General features: G+C 40.9%; 1 protein-coding gene across 7 annotated transcripts in view; it reads right to left on the reverse strand.

The window, feature by feature from the left end:
* Positions 1 to 21173, reverse strand: part of stat3 (signal transducer and activator of transcription 3 (acute-phase response factor)) — a 44957-nt gene that overhangs the window by 16981 nt on the left and 6803 nt on the right. For 4 of the 7 annotated variants that reach the window (XM_057861063.1, XM_057861059.1, XM_057861061.1 and 1 more), the window contains 18 exons: positions 21045 to 21137; positions 19266 to 19347; positions 15184 to 15284; positions 14972 to 15123; positions 14733 to 14891; positions 14521 to 14613; positions 13715 to 13774; positions 11984 to 12013; positions 11816 to 11909; positions 11694 to 11741; positions 11543 to 11626; positions 9126 to 9224; positions 8883 to 9018; positions 3801 to 3853; positions 3591 to 3685; positions 3362 to 3501; positions 375 to 590; positions 253 to 298 (listed from right to left, as the gene is read on the reverse strand). In XM_057861063.1, coding sequence (XP_057717046.1) covers positions 253 to 298; positions 375 to 590; positions 3362 to 3501; positions 3591 to 3685; positions 3801 to 3853; positions 8883 to 9018; positions 9126 to 9224; positions 11543 to 11626; positions 11694 to 11741; positions 11816 to 11909; positions 11984 to 12013; positions 13715 to 13774; positions 14521 to 14613; positions 14733 to 14891; positions 14972 to 15123; positions 15184 to 15284; positions 19266 to 19347; positions 21045 to 21137 — 1781 coding nt within the window. The remainder of the gene's footprint in view (positions 1 to 252; positions 299 to 374; positions 591 to 3361; positions 3502 to 3590; positions 3686 to 3800; positions 3854 to 8882; positions 9019 to 9125; positions 9225 to 11542; positions 11627 to 11693; positions 11742 to 11815; positions 11910 to 11983; positions 12014 to 13714; positions 13775 to 14520; positions 14614 to 14732; positions 14892 to 14971; positions 15124 to 15183; positions 15285 to 19265; positions 19348 to 21044; positions 21138 to 21173) is intronic. The other 3 variants (XM_057861064.1, XM_057861062.1, XM_057861060.1) reach the window with 1 other exon arrangement.

Below are 21173 nucleotides of genomic sequence, written 5' to 3' on the forward strand. Positions count from 1 at the left end.
ATACTTGTATCGCCATATTGTGAGATCGCCGTGAGCCTTGTATAGTTAATTAAAATCGTAACGTGAGCTACCCAGAGGTTCCCACTCCTAGACGTAACACATGCCTGCAAATTCACACACACCACACGTAAACCTCTGCCTGAGATCATGTGTTGACTAGACTAGCGACGTCAGCGTCCTTCTTTCAAAATGATTCATTAAAATAAGAGTGAAAAGGGAAAACAGAAAAAAAGTGTCGTTGCAATCACTCACGGGGTAACGCAGATAAACTTGGTCTTCAAGTACGGCTGAATAACTGCTGAGTAAAAAGAAATTGGGGTTAAAATACAAATACGCTGTAATTACGACAAGAAAGTGCTCAAATGGCGACTTACTGTTTGAGGAATCCACCTCGGGTTCAGGAGCTGCCTCCACCCTGCAGTACTTTCCGAAGGCTTCCTCCTTCGGAATTTCAGGGTAGAGGTACACCAGGGGAGATACCAGGATGTTGGTGGCGTCCATGATTTTGTAGCCCATGATAATATCAGCGAAGGACATGTTGTTGAGTTGCTGCTTGGTGTAGGGCTCCACTGACTGGATCTGAGTCTTGCCTGTGAGCGGAGAGGGTATCCATGCATCACAAAACGATACTTTGACCGAGTATCCCGCAGAATAATACGTCGAAAAGGTGATATACAGCGATACTTTGTAGCCCAAAAGGTTACCGACACCCTCCCACCGAGAATCGATATATCGTTTTAAAACGGTCACCGAACCAACAAGTTGCTACTAGTACTGTCAAATTTATCGCGTTAACGGGCGGCAATTAATTTTTTAAATTAATCACGTTAAAATATTTGACGCAATTAACTAGGGTTGTTCCGATCATGTTTTTTTGCTCCCGATCCGATCCCGATCGTTTTAGTTTGAGTATCTGCCGATCATGATATTTCCCGATCCGATTGCTTTTTTTTTGCTCCCGATTCAATTCCAATCATTCCCGATAATTTTTCCCGATCATATACATTTTGGCAATGCATTAAGAAAAAAAAATGAATAAAACTCGGACGAATATATACATTCAACATATAGTACATAAGTACTGTATTTGGTTATCATGACAATAAATCCTCAAGATGGCATTTACATTATTAACATTCTTTCTGTGAGAGGGATCCACGGATAGAAAGACTTGTGACTTTGTATATTGTGACTAAATATTGCTATCTAGTGTATTTGTTGAGCTTTCAGTAAATTATACTGTAGCCATGCCCAAATGCATGATGAGAAGTGGAACCATGACTGTGCATAGTGCTACCAATTGATATATCTTCTCAGTGTTGGGAAATAACATAAGGTGTTGAAAAAAAAAAGATCAAAGGCTACCTTGCTTCCCCACATTGCCTCCCATGATATTTCTAATCGTAGGGAGAGGGATTGTAAGGCTTTAGCCAATTAAAAACGGCTCCAAAGGCTGCCAATATTAACTCTACTCATTTTATGCTGCCTTTTATCTCTCTGTATAGGTAAAACGGCGCCATTACAGATGGAGCATGACAATGCGTGAGTGGGTCGTGCAACGCATGCATTAATTGCGTTAAATATTTCAACGTGATACATTTTTTAAAAAATTTATTACCGCCGTTATCGGGATAAATTTGATAACCCTACCTTAAGCCTAAACTAAAGACTCTGGATGAGTGTAACATATTATGTCTGTAACGTTAAATACAATTAGAAAACGATTTAATAAAAAATATATATATATTAAAAAAAGGCATGGCCGATATTTTTTTGCCGATTCCGATACTTTGAAAATGACGTGATCGGACCTGATCGATCGGCATCTCTACAATTAACACATGATTGGAATGACCCATTCATACGTTGCCTCAGTTTACAATGACGCCGTTTTAGCACATTGAGAGCGAAAAGGCAGAGAAATGCGAGTGGACACAGGCATTCATTGGACTGCGCCTTTTATTGGCTTAAGCTTTGGCAACTCTTTCACAACAAGTACTGTGTCGAACGACGTGGGGAAGAATGAAAGGTGACGATCTTTTTCTTAGAGCTGTCCTGACTAGTCGACATAGTCGACGTCATCGATGACGTAAATCCGTCGACGAGCACAACATCCCGTCGACGGTTAATGAAGGGTTAAAAAAATATATATGCGTGGAAAGTTCAGAATGTTGCAAGCGGGGAAAGCGGCACAAAGCTAAAAAAGTGCACCAGAGTGTCCAAAACATTGACTTATTTCAAAGAAACAAAGGAGGATGTCCTGTCTCTTCAATGCCAAGCTTGGCTGCACGTCGGCCATGAATAAACACCGAAAGCGCCGTCACCCAGTTTGTTAGTCTATCTAACTAACTAACTAACTAACTAACTAACTAACTAACTAACTAACTAACTAACTAACTAACTAACTAACTAACTAACTAACTAACGACATGTTTTATTGAAGTTGCTAAGCCTGTCGCGATATGCAATGAGTCCATTTATCGCACGGCAAATAAAAATGAGGGTGGTAATTTTCACGACTGCGTTTTATCGCTGCGCGCGTGCGTGCGTGCATGCATAAATTGGTGTGTGCGTGCTGATGACATATGAGACTCCAGTTCCTTACTCGTATCATCACGCTGTAGAATTAAAGTTCAGACATACAAAAAAGGAAAACACATCGATATTAAACACTGTAATGTTAGCACTGCTAGACTGAGGTGAAAATGGGGGAAAAAAGGCAACCTACTTTAGCCTGCTATAAAACATTGGCAGTCGTCTCGTGAAAGCAAACTTGCGGTTAAAAGGTGACACTTCAAACAAGAAAAATCACTGGTTAACAGCATTTGCAAACGACAAAAATGAAAAAAAAAAATCTTTTACTGACACTACATGCAATGACAAAAAGTGCTTTTTTTGTGGAGTGCAAAGCTGAAGTTAGCCGTTTAGCGAAATTACTTCCGGTGAACATTTCAAAATAAAAGCATGTCATGTTCATCATATAAATAACGATTTCTGGAGTTAATACCACATACTTCAGAATTCAGATTCTACACTAAGAATACCTTTAAAATGACAACCTTTATGAAAAACCTGATTGGCAATGAATAATTATTATAATTATTATTACACTACTATATATAGTACTATACTATAATATTAATGCTAGGTGTTTTTTAAGAATTGTTCTGAATCATGTTAGAAAGGCGAAGTCAGTGTTCTGAATCTGAGTCAAGCACGTCTGCCACACGCACGTGTACGCGAGGCGATAAATCGCAGCGGGAAAATTACCGTCTTCATTTTTATATACCGCGAGATAAATGGAATTATTGCATATTGCGACAGGCTTATGCACCATAATAATAAACAAGGCGTGCCTCACCATTGATATCTTTCTCGACCCACGTGAACGTGATGCCGCCTTCCTTGCTGCTCTCGCTGAAGCGCAACAGAAATGTACCGGGCGGTTTGGGGCTAAGAATGGCCCTCTCTCTCTCCTTGCTGATAAAGCCCATGATGTACCTAAAATTTGAACAAATCCATATTTTTTTCTGTCTGTAAAGAGCCTGAGGGTCTGTAACGACCTGGAAAAAAACATTCAAACTTCTCACCCCTCATTCCACAGCGCTAGGATGTACTTCTTGACCAGGTCGATGATATTGTCCAGCCACACCCAGAAAGAAAAGCCTTTGCCGGCCATGTTCTCCTGCAAGAAAATGCATTTAAAAATGAGGTCAGATTAGCAAAACAGAGGTTCCCAACCCTAGTGAGCAACAGAACTCGCGAGTTCAAGATCGTGGATGGAGAATAAGCTGTGGTACCTTACAGAACTTGGCCCACGTAAACTGACAGCCGGAGTAGTTCACTGACGGCCCTAGAGGCACAAAAGAACAATTATGGACATTTTCACAGACAAAAATTACTCATTCATCACAGGAGTTACTAATAACATCAAATCTATTATCTTTATTGAATTTTTACTGTTTTATATACTGTTTAACTATTAAAATACTTTGCGTCGAAGCCCTCGTGTATATCTGTTTTTTTGATACCCTTAGTTTTGTTTGCCTCTGTGTTTTTTGTATCACCAAAGTCTTTGGTTTGTACTCTTTTATTTTTTGTTGTTGCTTTGATTAAATCATTTTTGCACCGCTTTTCTGCCTCGTCTCCCTTTTCCTACATTTGGATCCACCCCGCTCGCTTACTTGTGGTCCCTAACAGAATGTCGCGACAAACAGTGGGCCCAGCGGGAAAAATCTGGCACCGACATGCACGCCAACAAAAGTCCGCCGATTCTCATGATTATGTTTTGCCTCGACATATTTCTTTGGATTCTGATTTTTCTGATTTTGAGGAAGATCACAATTTACTGTATATGATCTTCTTTACGACTCTGACACGGTTTTTGATTTCATGCCCTCGTTTCCCCTGATTGTTTTTCTTTCCACCCTCCTCGCTCGGTGTCCCGTTCAGAGTTCTTTGTCGATGACTTTTACTTGGGGTCCCGTTGGGCCATCTATTGGGGCCTCCCCCGAGGTGGTCTGCGGGGTCGCTCAGGCTCACAGCGGCATGACGAGGCTAAGGCTGCTGGTGTTCAGCTGCCCCTGCCACCTGAAGGCACTATCCAAAAGCCGAGGTAAGCTTGTCAACAACGACGGCGTGTGCCCGTGCCGATGCCGAGGCTTCCCGAGGCGCCCATGCCGACGCCCTGGGTGCCCGAACCAGCCGTCTCGTGATCTAGTTCCTGGTCCTCCCTGCGCTTCCGTTCTCGTCCCCCTGGCGACTCAGTTTCCGGTCTTCGCCCCGACGACAACTCCATTCCCGGTCTTCGCCCCGACGACGATGACAACAACGTCGCTCCCGGTCTTCGCCCTGACGCAGGGGTCGCGTTAACCGAATATTTTCCGTCGTTGACCGGTTTTTTAAAACGGTGACGGAAAAAACTGAAGTCCATCTGTCATTTTGACAGGTTGCAATTCACACCCCAGACCACAGGGTGGCGAGTGAGCATATTAATTAGCTATTGTCTCTCTTGATGCATGACGTCGTTGGCCTTACTCGGAAAAATGTCAAGGCAACTGAGTGTCCGAAGTTGAACTAAGGCTACATTCATACAACAGGTCTTAATGCACGAATCCGATTTTTTCGTGCTTTTCCGACTCGAGTGAGGCATTAACTTGAAGGTCTGAACGTGACAAGTCGCATAGAACTGGACCATTTCAAATCCAATCTGGGTCACTTTCGTATGTGGTCTAAATCCGATCTGGGCCACATTTTTCCAGACTGTCGCGGCGGTCTGTACTGTCCAGTCCCGCAAATCGGATTTACTGCAGCAATTACCTTATCAAAAAGTGAAAAACGGTACGGTAGCTACGGTAGGGATGCAGCTGTACCTTATTAGCGCCTAGCTTGCCTTAAACACGGCTTTTTAGGAAGGGTCGGACTTGACAACAGTCATAAAAATATAAAAATAGGTTTGAGGATAAGCCTGAGAATGATCGGTTTTCTCTCTGCTCCATATAAGCAATATTTCAACACTGCTTACACGGCCGAGAGTCGGGGCAAACTGCCCATATGTGTGTGTGACATGCAGGAACAGTGCGTGCATGCTATTGATCCATAGACTTCGATTATATATGCCTGTAGAAGCATCAAAACAAATGACCATACAATCACACATGTTGGCTGTCATCCGTCATTCCAGGGATATCATATTTTGCTTATTAAAAAGAGGACACAAATAACAGGCATAAATAATCCCTGTATAGGCTTATATTCAAAGTACAGTGCCTTGCAAAAGTATTCGGCCCCCTTGAACCTTGCAACCTTTCGCCACATTTCAGGCTTCAAACATAAAGATATGAAATTTAATTTTTTTGTCAAGAATCAACAACAAGTGGGACACAATTGTGAAGTGGAAAAAACATTTATTGGATAATTTAAACTTTTTTAACAAATAAAAAACTGAAAAGTGGGGCGTGCAATATTATTCGGCCCCTTTACTTTCAGTGCAGCAAACTCACTCCAGAAGTTCAGTGAGGATCTCTGAATGATCCAATGTTGTCTCAAATGACCGATGATGATAAATAGAAACCACCTGTGTGTAATCAAGTCTCCATATAAATGCACCTGCTCTGTGATAGTATCAGGGTTCTGTTTAAAGTGCAGAGAGCATTATGAAAACCAAGGAACACACCAGGCAGGTCCGAGATACTGTTGTGGAGAAGTTTAAAGCCGGATTTGGATACAAAAAGATTTCCCAAGCTTTAAACATCTCAAGGAGCACTGTGCAAGCCATCATATTGAAATGGAAGGAGCATCAGACCACTGCAAATCTACCAAGACCCGGCCGTCCTTCCAAACTTTCTTCTCAAACAAGGAGAAAACTGATCAGAGATGCAGCCAAGAGGCCCATGATCACTCTGGATGAACTGCAGAGATCTACAGCTGAGGTGGGAGGGTCTGTCCATAGGACAACAATCAGTCGTACACTGCACAAATCTGGCCTTTATAGAAGAGTGGCAAGAAGAAAGCCATTTCTCAAAGATATCCATAAAAAGTCTGGTTTAAAGTTTGCCACAAGCCACCAGGGAGACACACCAAACATGTGGAAGAAGGTGCTCTGGTCAGATGAAACCAAAATTGAACTTTTTGGCCACAATGCAAAACGATATGTTTGGCGTAAAAGCAACATAGCTCATCACCCTGAACACACCATCCCCACTGTCAAACATGGTGGTGGCAGCATCATGGTTTGGGCCTGCTTTTCTTCAGCAGGGACAGGGAAGATGGTTAAAATTGACGGGAAGATGGATGCAGCCAAATACAGGAACATTCTGGAAGAAAACCTGTTGGTATCCGCACAAGACCTGAGACTGGGACGGAGATTTATCTTCCAACAGGACAATGATCCAAAACAAAGCCAAATCTACAATGGAATGGTTAAAAAATAAACGTATCCAGGTGTTAGAATGGCCAAGTCAAAGTCCAGACCTGAATCCAATCGAGAATCTGTGGAAAGAACTGAAGACTGCTGTTCACAAACACTCTCCATCCAACCTCACTGAGCTCGAGCTGTTTTGCAAGGAAGAGTGGGCAAGAATGTCAGTCTCTCGATGTGCAAAACTGATAGAAACATACCCCAAGCGACTTGCAGCTGTAATTGGAGCAAAAGTGGCGCTACAAAGTATAAACGCAAGGGGGCCGAATAATATTGCACGCCCCACTTTTCAGTTTTTTATTTGTTAAAAAAGTTTAAATTATCCATTAAATTTTGTTCCACTTCACGATTGTGTCCCACTTGTTGTTGATTCTTGACAAAAAAATTAAAATTTTATATCTTTATGTTTGAAGCCTGAAATGTGGCGAAAGGTTGCAAGGTTCAAGGGGGCCGAATACTTTTGCAAGGCACTGTATATGGATCGATAGCATGCACGCACTGTCCGTGCATGTCACACACACATACGAGCAGTTTGCCCCGACTCTCGGCCGTGTAAGCAATGGTGAAATATTGCTTATATGGAGCAGAGAGAAAACCGATCACTCTCAGGCTTATCCTCAAACCCTTTTTTTTTTTTTCCTTTTGTTTTTTTTTTTTTGTTTTTTTTTTAAATGGCTGTTGTCAAGTCCGACCCTTCCTAAAAAGCTGTGTTCAAGGCAAGCTAGGCGCTAATAACGCACAGCTGCTCGATGTGTGATGGAGCGGTGCGGATTCTCTGTTAAGCTTGTTCGGACAGAATATTAATTAAAGATTAATGAAAACTAAATATTATTGAATATGTCATTGGTATCATTTTAAAAAATTTAAGTGACGGGTAAAATTAGATTATGACCGGATTTTTATGACCCTGTCAGTCAAATGACAGACAACGAAAAAGTCTAGCGCAACCTCTGCCCTGACGGGAACATCGCACCCGTTCTTTGCCCCAACGAGAACGACGTCTCTCCCGGTCTCCGCCCCAACGACGACAACGTCGCTCCCGATCTTCGCCCCGACGACTTCCGGTCTTCGCCCTGGCGACGAGGTCGCTCCCAGTCTTCGCACGACCACGATGTCGCTTCTGGTCTTCGCCCCGACTACGATGTCACATCCCGTCTTCGCCCCGACTACGACGTCGCTTCCGGTCTTTGCCCCAACTACGACGTCGCTTTCGGTCTTCGCCCCAACAACGATGACAACCTTGCTCCCGCATCTGGCATCTCCGGGAAAGGGGGACAAACTATCAAAGTCCCACTGTTAGGTTTTGTGTTTGTTTCCTCCTAGTGTGACATATCCCTGTGATTACCCATTGGTTTCACCTGTTCTACCTGCTCCCTGTGTATCCACCAACCTTCTTCCTCCTCGTTGTCTCGTTACCCTTTGTCTACGTATGTATATAAACTCCCCGTTTTTGTTGAGTGTTTGTCGCGACATTGTCCGTGTTCACGTCTGCGTTGATTCTCGTCCGTTCCTGTGTCCAAGTCGGCCCATTTTTAGAGTTTTGTGTAAAATGATAACGATTAAAAAATAATTTTCATTCTCTTTTGTGTTTTTTCATTGCAAGCAAAATAAATGAAGATATTACTACCAAAGCATTTGTAATTGCAATCATTTTCTGGGAGAAATTGAGCATTATGACAGAATTCCAGGGGTGCCAATACTTTTGGCCAGCAGTGTAGTTAATGCAATCAAGATGAAAACTGCCTGTGATGGTCATTTGTAATATTTGTTAGATGCCTAATGCCTAGGAGTCTATCTTAAAGGAACAAACATTAAAATACAGAGTTGGCTGCCATTGGACAAGATAATACATGTTCATGCAGTTAGTAACATGAAGTTGTGAGGCTAGTAACAACATGTAATAATGAGTTTACATGAGAAAAGAACTCAAGGACAGCATGCGCATGGATAACAATATCCTCACCTAACAGTTTTTCCGCCAGTGTCGTGAGCTGCTCGATGGTCAGGCCTCTTTTGGTAGTGGATGAAAACTGCCAGCTGAGAACTTCGGCCACCTGGTCCCACGTCCCCACTGGTGGCTTGGTGAAGAAGTTCACATTCTGTACAAGGATGCACAGCACTGTCACACTTTCATAAGTGTTTTTTTCCTTCCTTCTGTCAAGTTTGTGTATTGACACTGTTCGCACATGCAGCCGGGTCATCCCACCTTTGGCTGGTCGGTGAGCATGTTGTACCACAAGATGGACGCCCAGGCATTTGGCATCTGGCAGATGTTGGATATGACCACCACAGGCAGTGAGTGCGTCTGCACACAATGTTGAAAAGTGGGCTTCAACTCACTTTTGTTGCAATTTTTTTTCCGATCCCAGATGAATTTTGTTCTTGTAATTTTAATCTTCTGGTTCGTTTTCGGAAACAGTGAACCGCCGCCAATTCGCAATTCAACATTAGATAGCGAGTATTTTCGAAATAAAACTCACCATTCATACCAGTCGGCGCATTTTTGTACTTTTAGTAACCTTGCATAGACGTTTCCCAAACGCCTTTCTTAACTGATAGACTACCATTAGTGGCAATAGACCTCCGATCATTCGGTGCCATACATCCCAGCTCAGACGGAGTGGACGTCTATTGCCCTCAATAAGGGACAGGATGCATCTGCTTTTGTCATTTGTACATGTTTTGTTCCCCTTTTAGTGTTATATAAATGAAATACAGGTAGTCCCCGGGTTACTAGAGATGCACGATAATTATCGGTCTGATGATAGGAATTATGACGTCATCCCAATAAATCCGATAACAATATGTTATCGGGCCTATTAATAATATTTTTGGCACGGTGTCGGATTGGGATGTGTGCGTTTGTTTCCACTCCTGTTTTGCCAGTATGCAAAGTTTTGTTACTGTTATAGAGACCGTATTTTTCCTTCACTGAGTTATAAACCTTACTATGGCAATTAGAAAATGTTTGCATTTTACAGTGTTATGTTTACAAGTTCTTGAGAGGCCTTTTGGTCATTGGTAGGCCTGCTGTTCTATAATTGCCAGGTTAAGAAAGCTGTTTCATGGACCAAGACGACAAAAGTCTCCTCTCCTGTTGCACCAAATGTTTTATTTGCTGACAAAGCACAATACTTGTTTGGTTTATGTTTGTTTTAGATCAGTGCTCATTGCCCAGGTGAACACATCGTCAATGATATTGACTGATTGTGACTGACTCAAATTAAAGTGAAAAAATTAATATGGGCACTTTATTTGAAGTCAAAACTGTTCTTGTCTTTGTTTTGTTCATCATAATAATGTTCATGTCATCATGAAAATTCTGGTTCGGTCAAAGGCAAATCTATGCTGAATCAACCACTAGTATTTTTGACCAACAGGTGTTCAAAAACTCAGGTGAATATACATTAGAAAATTATATATATATTATTGGTTATCCTATCGGTATCGGTCTTGAGGAGCAGGAAGTTATCGATTTCGGTATCAGTTTCAAAAAGTGGATATCGTGCACCCCTACGGGTTACAAACAAGTTCCGTTCCTACTGGCGACGTAACCCCAATTTCCACATAAAATCGGAATTAACCATTTAAAAATTCAAAATAACCAAGCAAAAAGTCCAAAAGTACTGTATTTTGTTTAATGTTGGCGATACACTACCCTATGGTGCCAGTGTTGGGTCTTGCTGGACTGTCGTTCAATAATGCTACCATACAGGAGCACTTACAGTATATCACAAAAGTGAGTACACCCCTCGCATTTCTGCATAAATTTAAGTTTATCTTTTCATGGGACAACACTGACAAAATGACACTTTGACACAATGAAAAGTAGTCTGTGTGCAGCTTATATAATAGAGTTAATTTATTTTCCCCTCAAAATAACTCAAAATATAGCCATTAATAACTAAACCCCTGGCAACAAAAGTGAGTACAGCCCTTTGAAAAAACGTACATCCCTAAATGTCTAAATTGAGTACTGCTTATCATTTTCCCTCCAAAATGTCATGTGACTCGTTACACGAGTGCTGTCAGCATTGCTGCAGATTGAAGAGGTGGGGGGTCAGTCTGTTAGTGCTAAGACCATACACCACACTCTACATCAAATTGGTGTGCATGGCTGTCACCACAAGAGGACGCCTCTTCTGAAGACCGTACACAAGAAAACCCGCCCGTCTCATCAGACCATAGGACATGGTTCCAGTATTCCATGTGCTTTGTTGACATGTCTTCAGCAAACTGTTTGAGGGCTTTCTTGTGTACCGCGAACGTTCAGTCGCTGCCACCCTCCCACTTCAAACGGATTGGACGTCTACTCGTGATAAACTCATTCCAATTCACACCTGAAGGATGAAAAAAGCTTGTTTTTTTCTTTAATTAGTAGTTTTGTTGCTGTCCTAACCCATGTAAAGTTAATTGTTGGTACCCAGAGGTTCCCACGCCTATTTACACAGATTTCAATTCAATACTTTTAAAAGCAACCACTGTGTGTGCTAATTTTGCTAATTTTATGGTTTCTGTTGCTACTTACAAGTTTCTGTTAGCCGGGGATTCCTATACTCACGTAATTCGGGGGTTAGCCAGAATTCATTGTAGCGCTTTTTGGAGTGTCTCCATTTTACTTACCTCCAGATCAATCTTCAGACCTTGGTGATAGACTTCAGTCTCAAAGGTGATGAGATGAAGCTCCTCTGTGACGATGAGAGAGGCCTAACACAAAACATACCGTTTGTAAGTACAAAGCGTACGGGTTGCTATCGCTTGCCGTGGGGCTTACGTCACTGTTGGTGCGTCCGCCGTTACCGCAGCGCTGCTCTCTCAGGGTCTGCAAAAAACAGGAAGTTACGCCGTGAGGAAGTGCGCTTTTGTCAGATGATCTGAGCAGTGTCGGCGACTCACCAAGTGTTTGAACTCTGCTGACAGGCTGCCGTTGTTGCACTCTTCCATGTTCATGACTTTGGTGTTGGTGCCGAGGATATTGAATTTTCGGGCCCTAAAACGAAAACAAAAAAAAAAGTCAGACTTTTTATAGGGTACATTTCCATTTTTGAATGTATGAAAGCTTACCCTCTTATTGCAGCAACATCTCCGGACTCCCTGAAAAATCAAATGGTAGTAGTTTCTCATATGATATACTAGTAAGATGGTTAGTGGTACAGTGGGGCAAATAAGTATTTAGTCATCACCAATTGTGCAAGTTCTCCTACTTGAAAAGATTAGAGAGGCCTGTAATTGTCAACATGGGTAAACCTCAACCATGAGAGACAGAATGTGGAAAAAAAAAAAAAACAGAAAATCACATTGTTTGATTTTTAAAGAATTTATTTCCAAATTAGAGTGGAAAATAAAAATTCGTTCACCTACAAACAAGCAAGATTTCTGGCTGTCAAAGAGGTGTAACTTCTTCTAACGAGGTCTAACGAGGATCCACTCGTTACCCGTATTGATGGCACCTGTTTTAACTCATTATTGGTATGAAAGACACCTGTCCACAATCTCAGTCAGTCACACTCCAAAATCCACTATGGCCAAGACCAAAGAGCTGTCGAAGGACACCAGAGACAAAATTGTACACCTGCACCAGGTTGGGAAGACTGAATCTGCAATGGGTAAAACGCTTGGTGTAAAGAAATCAACTGTGGGAGCAATTATTAGAAAATGGAAGACATACAAGACCACGGATAATCTCCCTCGATCTGGGGCTCCATGCAAGATCTCACCCCGTGGCGTCAAAATGATAACAAGAACCGTGAGCAAAAATCCCAGAACCACACGGGGGGACCTAGTGAATAACCTACAGAGAGCTGGAACCACAGTAACGAAGGCTACTATCAGTAACACCGCCATGCACCGCCAGAGACTCAAATCCTGCACTGCCAGACGTGTCCCCCTGCTGAAGAAAGTACACGTCCAGGCCCGTCTGCCGTTCGCTAGAGAGCATTTGGATGGTCCAGCAGAGGACTGGGAGAATGTGTTATGGTCAGATGAAACCAAAATTGAACTTTTTTGGTAGAAACACGGGTTCTCGTGTCTGGAGGAGAAAGAATACTTAATTGCATCCGAAGAACACCATACCCGCTGTGAAGCATGGGGGTGGAAACATCATGCTTTGGGGCTGTTTTTCTGCAAAGGGACCAAGACGATTCATCTGTGTAAAGGAAAGAATGAATGGGGCCATGTATCGAGAGATTTTGAGTGAAAATCTCCTTCCATCAGCAAGGTCATTGAAGATGAGACGTGGCTGGGTCTTTCAGCATGACAATGGTCCCAAACACACAGCCAGGGCAACAAAGGGGTGGCTTCATAGGAAGCATTTCAAGGTCCTGGAGTGGCCTAGCCAGTCTCCAGATCTCAACCCCATAGAAAATCTGTGGAGGGAGTTGAAAGTCCAACGACAGCCCCAAAACATCACTGCTCTAGAGGAGATCTGCATGGAGGAATGGGCCAAAATACCAGCAACAGTGTGTGAAAAGATTGTGAAGAGTTACAGAAAACGTTTGGCCTCCGTTATTGCCAACAAAGGGTACATAACAAAGTATTGAGATGAACTTTTGGTATTGACCAAATACTTATTTTCCACCATGATTTGCAAATAAATTATTTAAAAATCAAACAATGTGATTTTCTGTTTTTTTTCCACATTCTGTCTCTCGTGGTTGAGGTTTACCCATGTTGACAATTACAGGCCTATTATTAATATTAATATTTGCAAGTGGGAGAACTTGCACAATTAGTGGTTGATTAAATACTTATTTGCCCCACTGTATATGCAAGTATAATAATATGTTTCAAACTTACTTGTCGATGCAAACTTTAATCTTCAGCTGGTAATTGAGCTCGGGAAACTTCACAAGTAGCCTGGAAGAATAATTATGTTCAAAATTACAAGTATGCAAAGCTATCGACATATAAAATTCTTTTCTTGATTAAATCAGACTAAAAATGCTTGTTTCGCCTGTTTTTTCATAGGGGTGTGATGAGGCATGTGCTGGTACATAATACAGCGGTTTTACGGTATCACGGTATTGCAATTATAGATTGAAAATTTGTTATTTTGAGCTGTATGGGTTAAAAAAAAATTCTGCCATACTGTATATATTTTGCAGGTAGTTCATTAACTTTTAATCTCCATCTCAACATTTTTAGAGACTTGATTAATTTCTACATATTTCTCTCTCAGTCCAAGTTATGATGCAGGAATTTGAGTATGTTCACTTTTTCTGGGTTAATATACGTACCACTTGTACTATTAATATTATGAGTTGAATATTGGAGGCACTGCCGCTCCAAGCCATTTCTCGCTGCATTTTTGGGACATAAAAAATAGCTAATACCATACTACGGTATGACAAAGTTTTAGTGGTTTTGAAACCGTGACGTTTTCATACCACGGTAAACCTTGAAACCGGTAACCAACACATGCCTAATCGCCATATCGTGAGATGATTGTGAGCCTTGTATTGCATCTCGTACCGTGAGCTAGCCAGAGGTTCCCAACCCTCGTTTTTCATGCAATACCATTTCACCGATAGACACAGTTCCAACTTAGAAATTCACGCAACCTAACATACGTGAAATGAAGTGGAGCACATTTTCATTCTTACCTGACTTTGTTTGTGAACTGCACGCCTGTTTTGATGACCAATGGTCTGTCTGGGTGCATGGGCATGCACGGCTGTCTTTCCACAACGAACGCACTGTTGAGTCACAACCAATTTCACAATTAAAATAAACTGGGTAAAACGTACGGCGATAATTGAGTGGCAGTTTGATAGTTCCTTCAGTCACCAAAATTGTGTTAATCCTTCAGCAATACCTCTTCACGAGATTTCTGAACAAGTCCACAATCTTTTCCTCTAGGGCGGGCCGATGCTGGACAATAGGGTCTCCCTTGTAGGAGACTTTTTGCTGGAGCTCCTCCAGCTTTTTGATCTGCTGCCGAATCTGAAGCTGGGACTCGGCCAAGGACGTGATCCTGATTTTCAAATTTTTCACATCTCAAGTCAGGAAATTTAGCAAAATAATCAGGTCAGTTACCCCCTATAATCCATTTACCATGTTTCGAGGCGGTCCAGGCAGATGTTAGGCGGACCTCCGATACAAGCGATTTGCTGCCTTCGCTTCCAGTCGGCCAGCTCTTCATCTGTCAGGTTCTTCTGCACGTAGTCCATTGCTGTCAACAAGCCTCCCATCTCTGTCACAATTTGCTGTAAGAAAGTCATGACATTGTCACGCTGGCTTATGACCAGAGAGGGAGGAAGACTCACCCGTCTGAGCTGATCCAGGGTACTCAGCATCTGCTCTAACTGAGCCATTTTCTGTCTGGTAGCAGCCGCCTGGGTATTCCCGTTTAGGTCCTGGTTCAACTCTGCAAACAAAAGTGGCTATTTATATTTGGGGTCAGTTTTAAAAACTAAAATTCTAACACTTGTTATATAGGGGTTTATTGTTTTAAAAATGTGACACTGTTTGATTTAAAAAATTAAAAAATAAAAAATCTTCCACTTGAATAGTGTCTGTGTTAGCTCATTGGCTGCCATTGACAGCGCTAGGGATCCAATCCATTTTGACTGGGAGGGTCAAAGATAGACTGGACGTCTAGCGCCGTCAATGGCACTAAAATGGGGCATTAACAGCTAGTCTTCCTAGTTTCAAGGCACTAACAGGCCACTTTCTGTTCATTTTAGGCCATTTGCAGGTCATTTCCTGTTGAGTTTGAGTCACTTCCTATTCATTTGGGGACATTCCCAGGTTACTACCTGTTCTGAAGTGACCCAGAAATGCCCCAAAATCAACAGAAAGTGACTGAAAATAAACAGTAAATGACCTCAAATGCCCCAAAATTAAACTCATTCGTAGACTTCATAATGATATTGATGGGACACATTCCCCAGACACTGCGCCACGCCTTCAAATAGGAGGTCGTCCCACACTCCGCTTCAGTCGGTCAAAGTCGGTCACAGTTACAAACTCATGCAGCTATCCAACACCGGATTTAGGTTGAAAAAGTACGAAAGCTGTCTCACGAGTGAATTGTTATATTTTTCGTACCATGCATGCATTTCGAAACGTTGGGGGGAAAAAATCAATGAGAGAAATTACCCACTACGGCATTGTTATCATAGTTTGCAAATTGCAATATTTACGTAAAATAAATGCTAACTGCCCATTTTTTGCTTTTAACCAAGAATCAAGACTGTTTTACGTCCATATCTATAAAGAATTCAGGGATTTAAGACTTTATTCACAATAATTTTCAACGTAAACAGCTCTTTGTGGTAATAAGGCGGCGCCACAGTGGCTTAAGGACTAGGAGCACATTCGACATATTTGTGTAAAATAAATGCTAACTGCGCGTTTTTTTTTTTTTTTGCTTTAACCAAGAATCGAGACTGTTTCAAGTCCATATCTAAAAAGAATTCTGGGATTTCGAGCATTTATTCACAAGTATTTTCAACGTAAAAAGCTCTTTCTTTGTGTTTCCACTCGGTCAGCTTTGACGGAGATAGGCCCCCAATTAATAGGCCCCGCGCCCTGTGTCCTGTCAATATATTATGAAGTCTATGACTCATTGTAATGTTCTGCTATTTGATTATTAGCATAAGCAGGAACATCGCGTAGCAAGCTTCAGTGAGCTGCTAGCTTCATTCTCATGTCACCACATGATCAAAGAACAACAAGTAGAAGTAAAACAAGCACATAAGAATAGGGATGGGAATCGAAATCCGATTCCAATTCGGAACCGGTTCCGACTGTTTCGAGGCCTCGACATCACAATGAAAAAGCCTTAACGATCCTTTTAACGATTCCTAAAGACGCGTATTGCGTCGTGACGTGTCTTGTTGTCCAGACGCATCAAACTAGCATGGCGCCAAGAACCACGCGGTCCAAAGTTTGACTACACTTCACCAAGAGTGTGAAAATGAAAGGTTACGACGGGTAAGCACGAGCATTGCAGCCATAAACATAACAATGACAGCACGTAGGTTCAAACGCTCGAAAGTGTGTCTTCACTTCACGAGGAAAAATTACAACAAAGCGACTTGCAGTCATTGCAAGGTGGAGATTACTGCATCGGGAGGGAATACGACTGCGCTGTCCTCACAGAGAGGCTAAAGCTCAGTTCTAGCTATACAGCTAGCTAAACTCCCAAATGACGATGTAGAAGACGTTGGTATAAGTTGCTGACTTTATTCAACCATCACTTGAAGAGTGAAACTAAGAATAGAAATGAAACAAATAAATTTCGTCCCCAATAACAAACAGGTTTGCATCAACGTAAATCAGCGATGATTAGCTGCTAATAACAGCATGGTTAGCATTCGTTAGCTAGCATTAGCACATCGTTCAAACCACTACACAACTGGATTTAAGTGTCCGATCGCGAGTGGAAACACAACAACAACAACACAAAAGATGATACATACAGGCGTTGCCTCTGTAGATATTAACATTAACAAAGAACGTAGGCTCGTAGAAGTGTTTCCCTCTCTCACTTCGCTCGCTCACTCGCTTGGATGCGGCATTTCTTCGGGTGCCGAAACTGCGGCCCGCGGCCCAAATACGGCCCGCCTCCACATTTGGTCCGGCCATTTTGAAATTTTTTTTTTTCCTCAATCGTGTTATTTATTTCCTGGCCTTTTTCCTTGAAGAATTCAGAGAGGGTTATTTGGTTATTATGTATTTAATTAATAGTGTTTTTATTATTAATTATTATATCATTATTTTTATTTTATTTACTTTCATTCCGTGAAGAATCCAGAAAGGGTTATTTGATTGTGGCTTTCTGAAAAACAATAATTTTTTACATTTATGCACTTCTGCAATCGTCACACTTTTTCTGTTACAAACTGACCCCGGCCCCTCATCAGAGAAGGGAAAAGTTATGTGGTCCTCACAGGAAAAAGTTTGGGGACCCCTGTTTTAACACATATTGCCAAAGGCAGAACAACAACCTATCTGCCAATATATACCAATATTTTTTATTTCTATTAGATAAATGTTTCAGTAAAATGTTACACATTCTTGTGTATTTGCCACTTATTGCCATAGTTAACATTGAGGCTTTGGGCCTCTTTTGATTTCGTTGTGAGTTTGTAAGGTTGTGAGTTCTGATTAAACAAACTCGATGACAATCAAAACGTTTGTTCTTCTTTTCCCCCAAATTAGAATCGATAAGAGAATCGATAAAGAATCGAATCGTTAAGCAATATCAATAATGGAATCGGAATCGGAAAAATCCTATCAATTCCCATCCCTACATAAGAATGGAGGCGGCGCCCGCTATAGAAAACTCATAGCATAGCTATCATTACATCCCCCTTCCAAAGCTAGTGGTGCCGTATAACTTATGTAATGTTCCAATTCAAATTTTCAAATGGCCATAAACTTTCAGTTAGGGCAAAGAACAATTAGCAAATAGGCATTTCAACACATGTAGTAGTACATTTCAAACATTTTCAATAAGTCCAATAAGCTATCATGAAACTCATTGGTTGCCATTGGCTGGCATAGACGTTCAATCCGTTTTATGTGGGAGGGATGGCAGTGAATGAACATTCGTTCATTCGCTGCCACCCTCCCAGTTCAAATGAATTGGACGTCTACTAATGATAAACTTAATTCAATTCACAGCAGAAAAAGGAAGAGAGCTTCTTTGTCTGTTTATAACATGTATAGTAAAATATTTTAAGTTTATTTTTTACCCATGTATCCATAATTGTTATATTGCCATTTCGTTAGACAATCTTTATCACAAGCCTTGTATCGCAAATCGCATCGTATCGTATAGGGCTACAACTATCGATTATTTTAGTAGTCGATTAATCTATGAACTAGTTAGTTTGAAGATACGAGTAATCGGATTAGGAAGATTTAATGCATTGCAAAATAAATTTTAGGAGATGTAGAACAAAGGCTTGCTAAGATTGCTTCACGTTTTTTCACAATGCTCATAACAAATCGTTCAAACGCATACTCTCACAAATAGCGGCTAAATATACCTACAAAGTGAATTATGAATGCATTAAAAAAACATTAGCTCAAACAAAAATTTACCTTATGTTGGTCTTACCAGGGAGCAGCTGGATTCAGCCATGTTAAATAAGTTATGCCACATTCAATGTTGCCACTAGAGGGCATTGTTTCCACCCAAAACAATAAAACTAAATACAAACACTTTCAAAACAAACCATTACAACGCCATTCTAATTAAAACGAATACTCGAAGCAGCAAAACTTGATTCGAAGCTTTTTTCCTAATCGAATTACTGGAGTTAATCGATTAATCGTTGCAGCACTAATATCGTGAGCTACCCAGAGGTCCCTCCCTACTTGTGTATTACTGTACCTCCTTGGCTTTTCAGTGTCTTGTAATTGAAATCAAAGTCGTCCTGTAGGTTCTCCAGCATCTTCATCTTTTGCTCCATATCCTGTAGGAAGCGAGAAGACATTTTAATGTAACGGCAAACGTAGGAGTGGAAATCCACTATTTGAAAAAAATGCCAGAACTTGATATTCAGGTTAAATTTTGGTAAGTTTTGATGGAGAACAAGAAAAAGTTGTTAGTCAAAAGTCAATATTTTAAAGCAACACTAGGTAACTTTTCAGTTTTGGTCGATTTTAGCAACGCTGGTGGAAAAAAGCGGTAGTGTTTTGCCATAAGAAAGATTTTCATGAGGACCAGCGCACAGTGTCGTAAAATCATGATCTTTAGGTCACCTGCAGATGTATTAAACGACATTTCTGTTTTCAGCGGTTTTGTAAAGGATGACTAGTAATCAGGTGATGAATCCAGTTGTGGCTAAACAATAGCATATGACAATGTTGATAATAATAACAGAATAACCAGCCCTCAAATTCTAAAACGGAAGTTGCAATATTTAGAGATGTAATGAACTATCTCTAAATATCAATAAAACAAATTACATTGTGTTTCGCTCTCATAAAAAACAAGCCACTAAACAAATCTGCCTAAACATAAACGGAGAAAACATAGAAAGGGTCGACTCTACAAAATTTTTGGGAGTCCATATTGATGAGTGCCTTAATTTTAGAAAACATATTGATGATCTTACACATAAACTGTCAAGATATGCTGCTCTTTTCTTTAAACTGAGACACTATCTCCCACTCTCTGCACTTCTCATTTTGTATAAATCTTTATTTGAACCACACTTACAATACTGTAATGTCATATGGTGCAACACATATCCGACTTATTTAAAAAAGCTTGAAATACTACAGAAAAAAGTTATACGTGCCCTAACATGGTCTGAGTTTAATGCTCCAACTAAAATAATTTTTCACCGCCACCACCTCCTGAGGCTTAAAGACCACAACTATTACCAAAATGCTTGTGTAATGTATCAGATTATCTATCGACTAAATTATAAATTAGGTGACCTCGTCCCAGTCTGTACTCCTCAACACACATACACTACCAGAAGAAAACTTCAAATCACAGGGAAAAAACGAAGGCTAAAGTGTACAAGCTTTAGCATTGTGTGCAAAGGACCACAGATTTGGAATGAATTGGATGAAACACTTAAAATGTCACACTCCATCTCCATCTTTAAGAAAAAACTCAAAACTCATCTCCTAGCAATGTATATATAATATGCTGATTATTTGAATAACACTACTGATGTCTCTTACCAAATCCAATGTAACCAAAATTTTGAAATTGTCCACAGTTAATTGTGTGTGTGCCTACGTGTGTGTGTATGTGTGTGTTGTCTAACTGGGCCCCTGCTAAAAGCTTTGAATGGCTTCTTTGGAGTGTCCTATTTGCCCATCTTAACATGTGAACTGCTAGCGTATGATTATGTACTGTATTTGATGATGTGCGAATAAACTGAAACTGAAGTGTCAAGTTGCTTGCAGACATAAGGAAACAAAGCGGAAGTACTTCGGAAACCTGTCTAGAAGTCGCATGGGATCATTAAGCGCAATTTCGAGAAAAGCTTTTAGGTGTGTCTTATAGTGCTGAAAATATGGTAATAAGTTACTGAAGAATTTAAGTTATATCCACTTAATAACTTTAGTTAGCATGACTAATGTGAAGTTTTATTTTTTTACAGAAAATTGTACAGAAAAGTGTACAGAAAATTATTATATCAAAGCAAACCTGCACTCGTTTCCTGATGTCTTGAAGGTTATGTTCCAGAATTTGCTGCTTTTCTGTCACCACCGTCCCTGTGGGGTGGGCGGCCTGTCCATCCTGATAGAAATATATTAAAACTACATCATAAAATCA

This window comes from Corythoichthys intestinalis, chromosome 16 (genome assembly GCF_030265065.1).
Source record: "Corythoichthys intestinalis isolate RoL2023-P3 chromosome 16, ASM3026506v1, whole genome shotgun sequence".
In the NCBI taxonomy this organism is placed as follows: Eukaryota; Metazoa; Chordata; class Actinopteri; order Syngnathiformes; family Syngnathidae; genus Corythoichthys; species Corythoichthys intestinalis.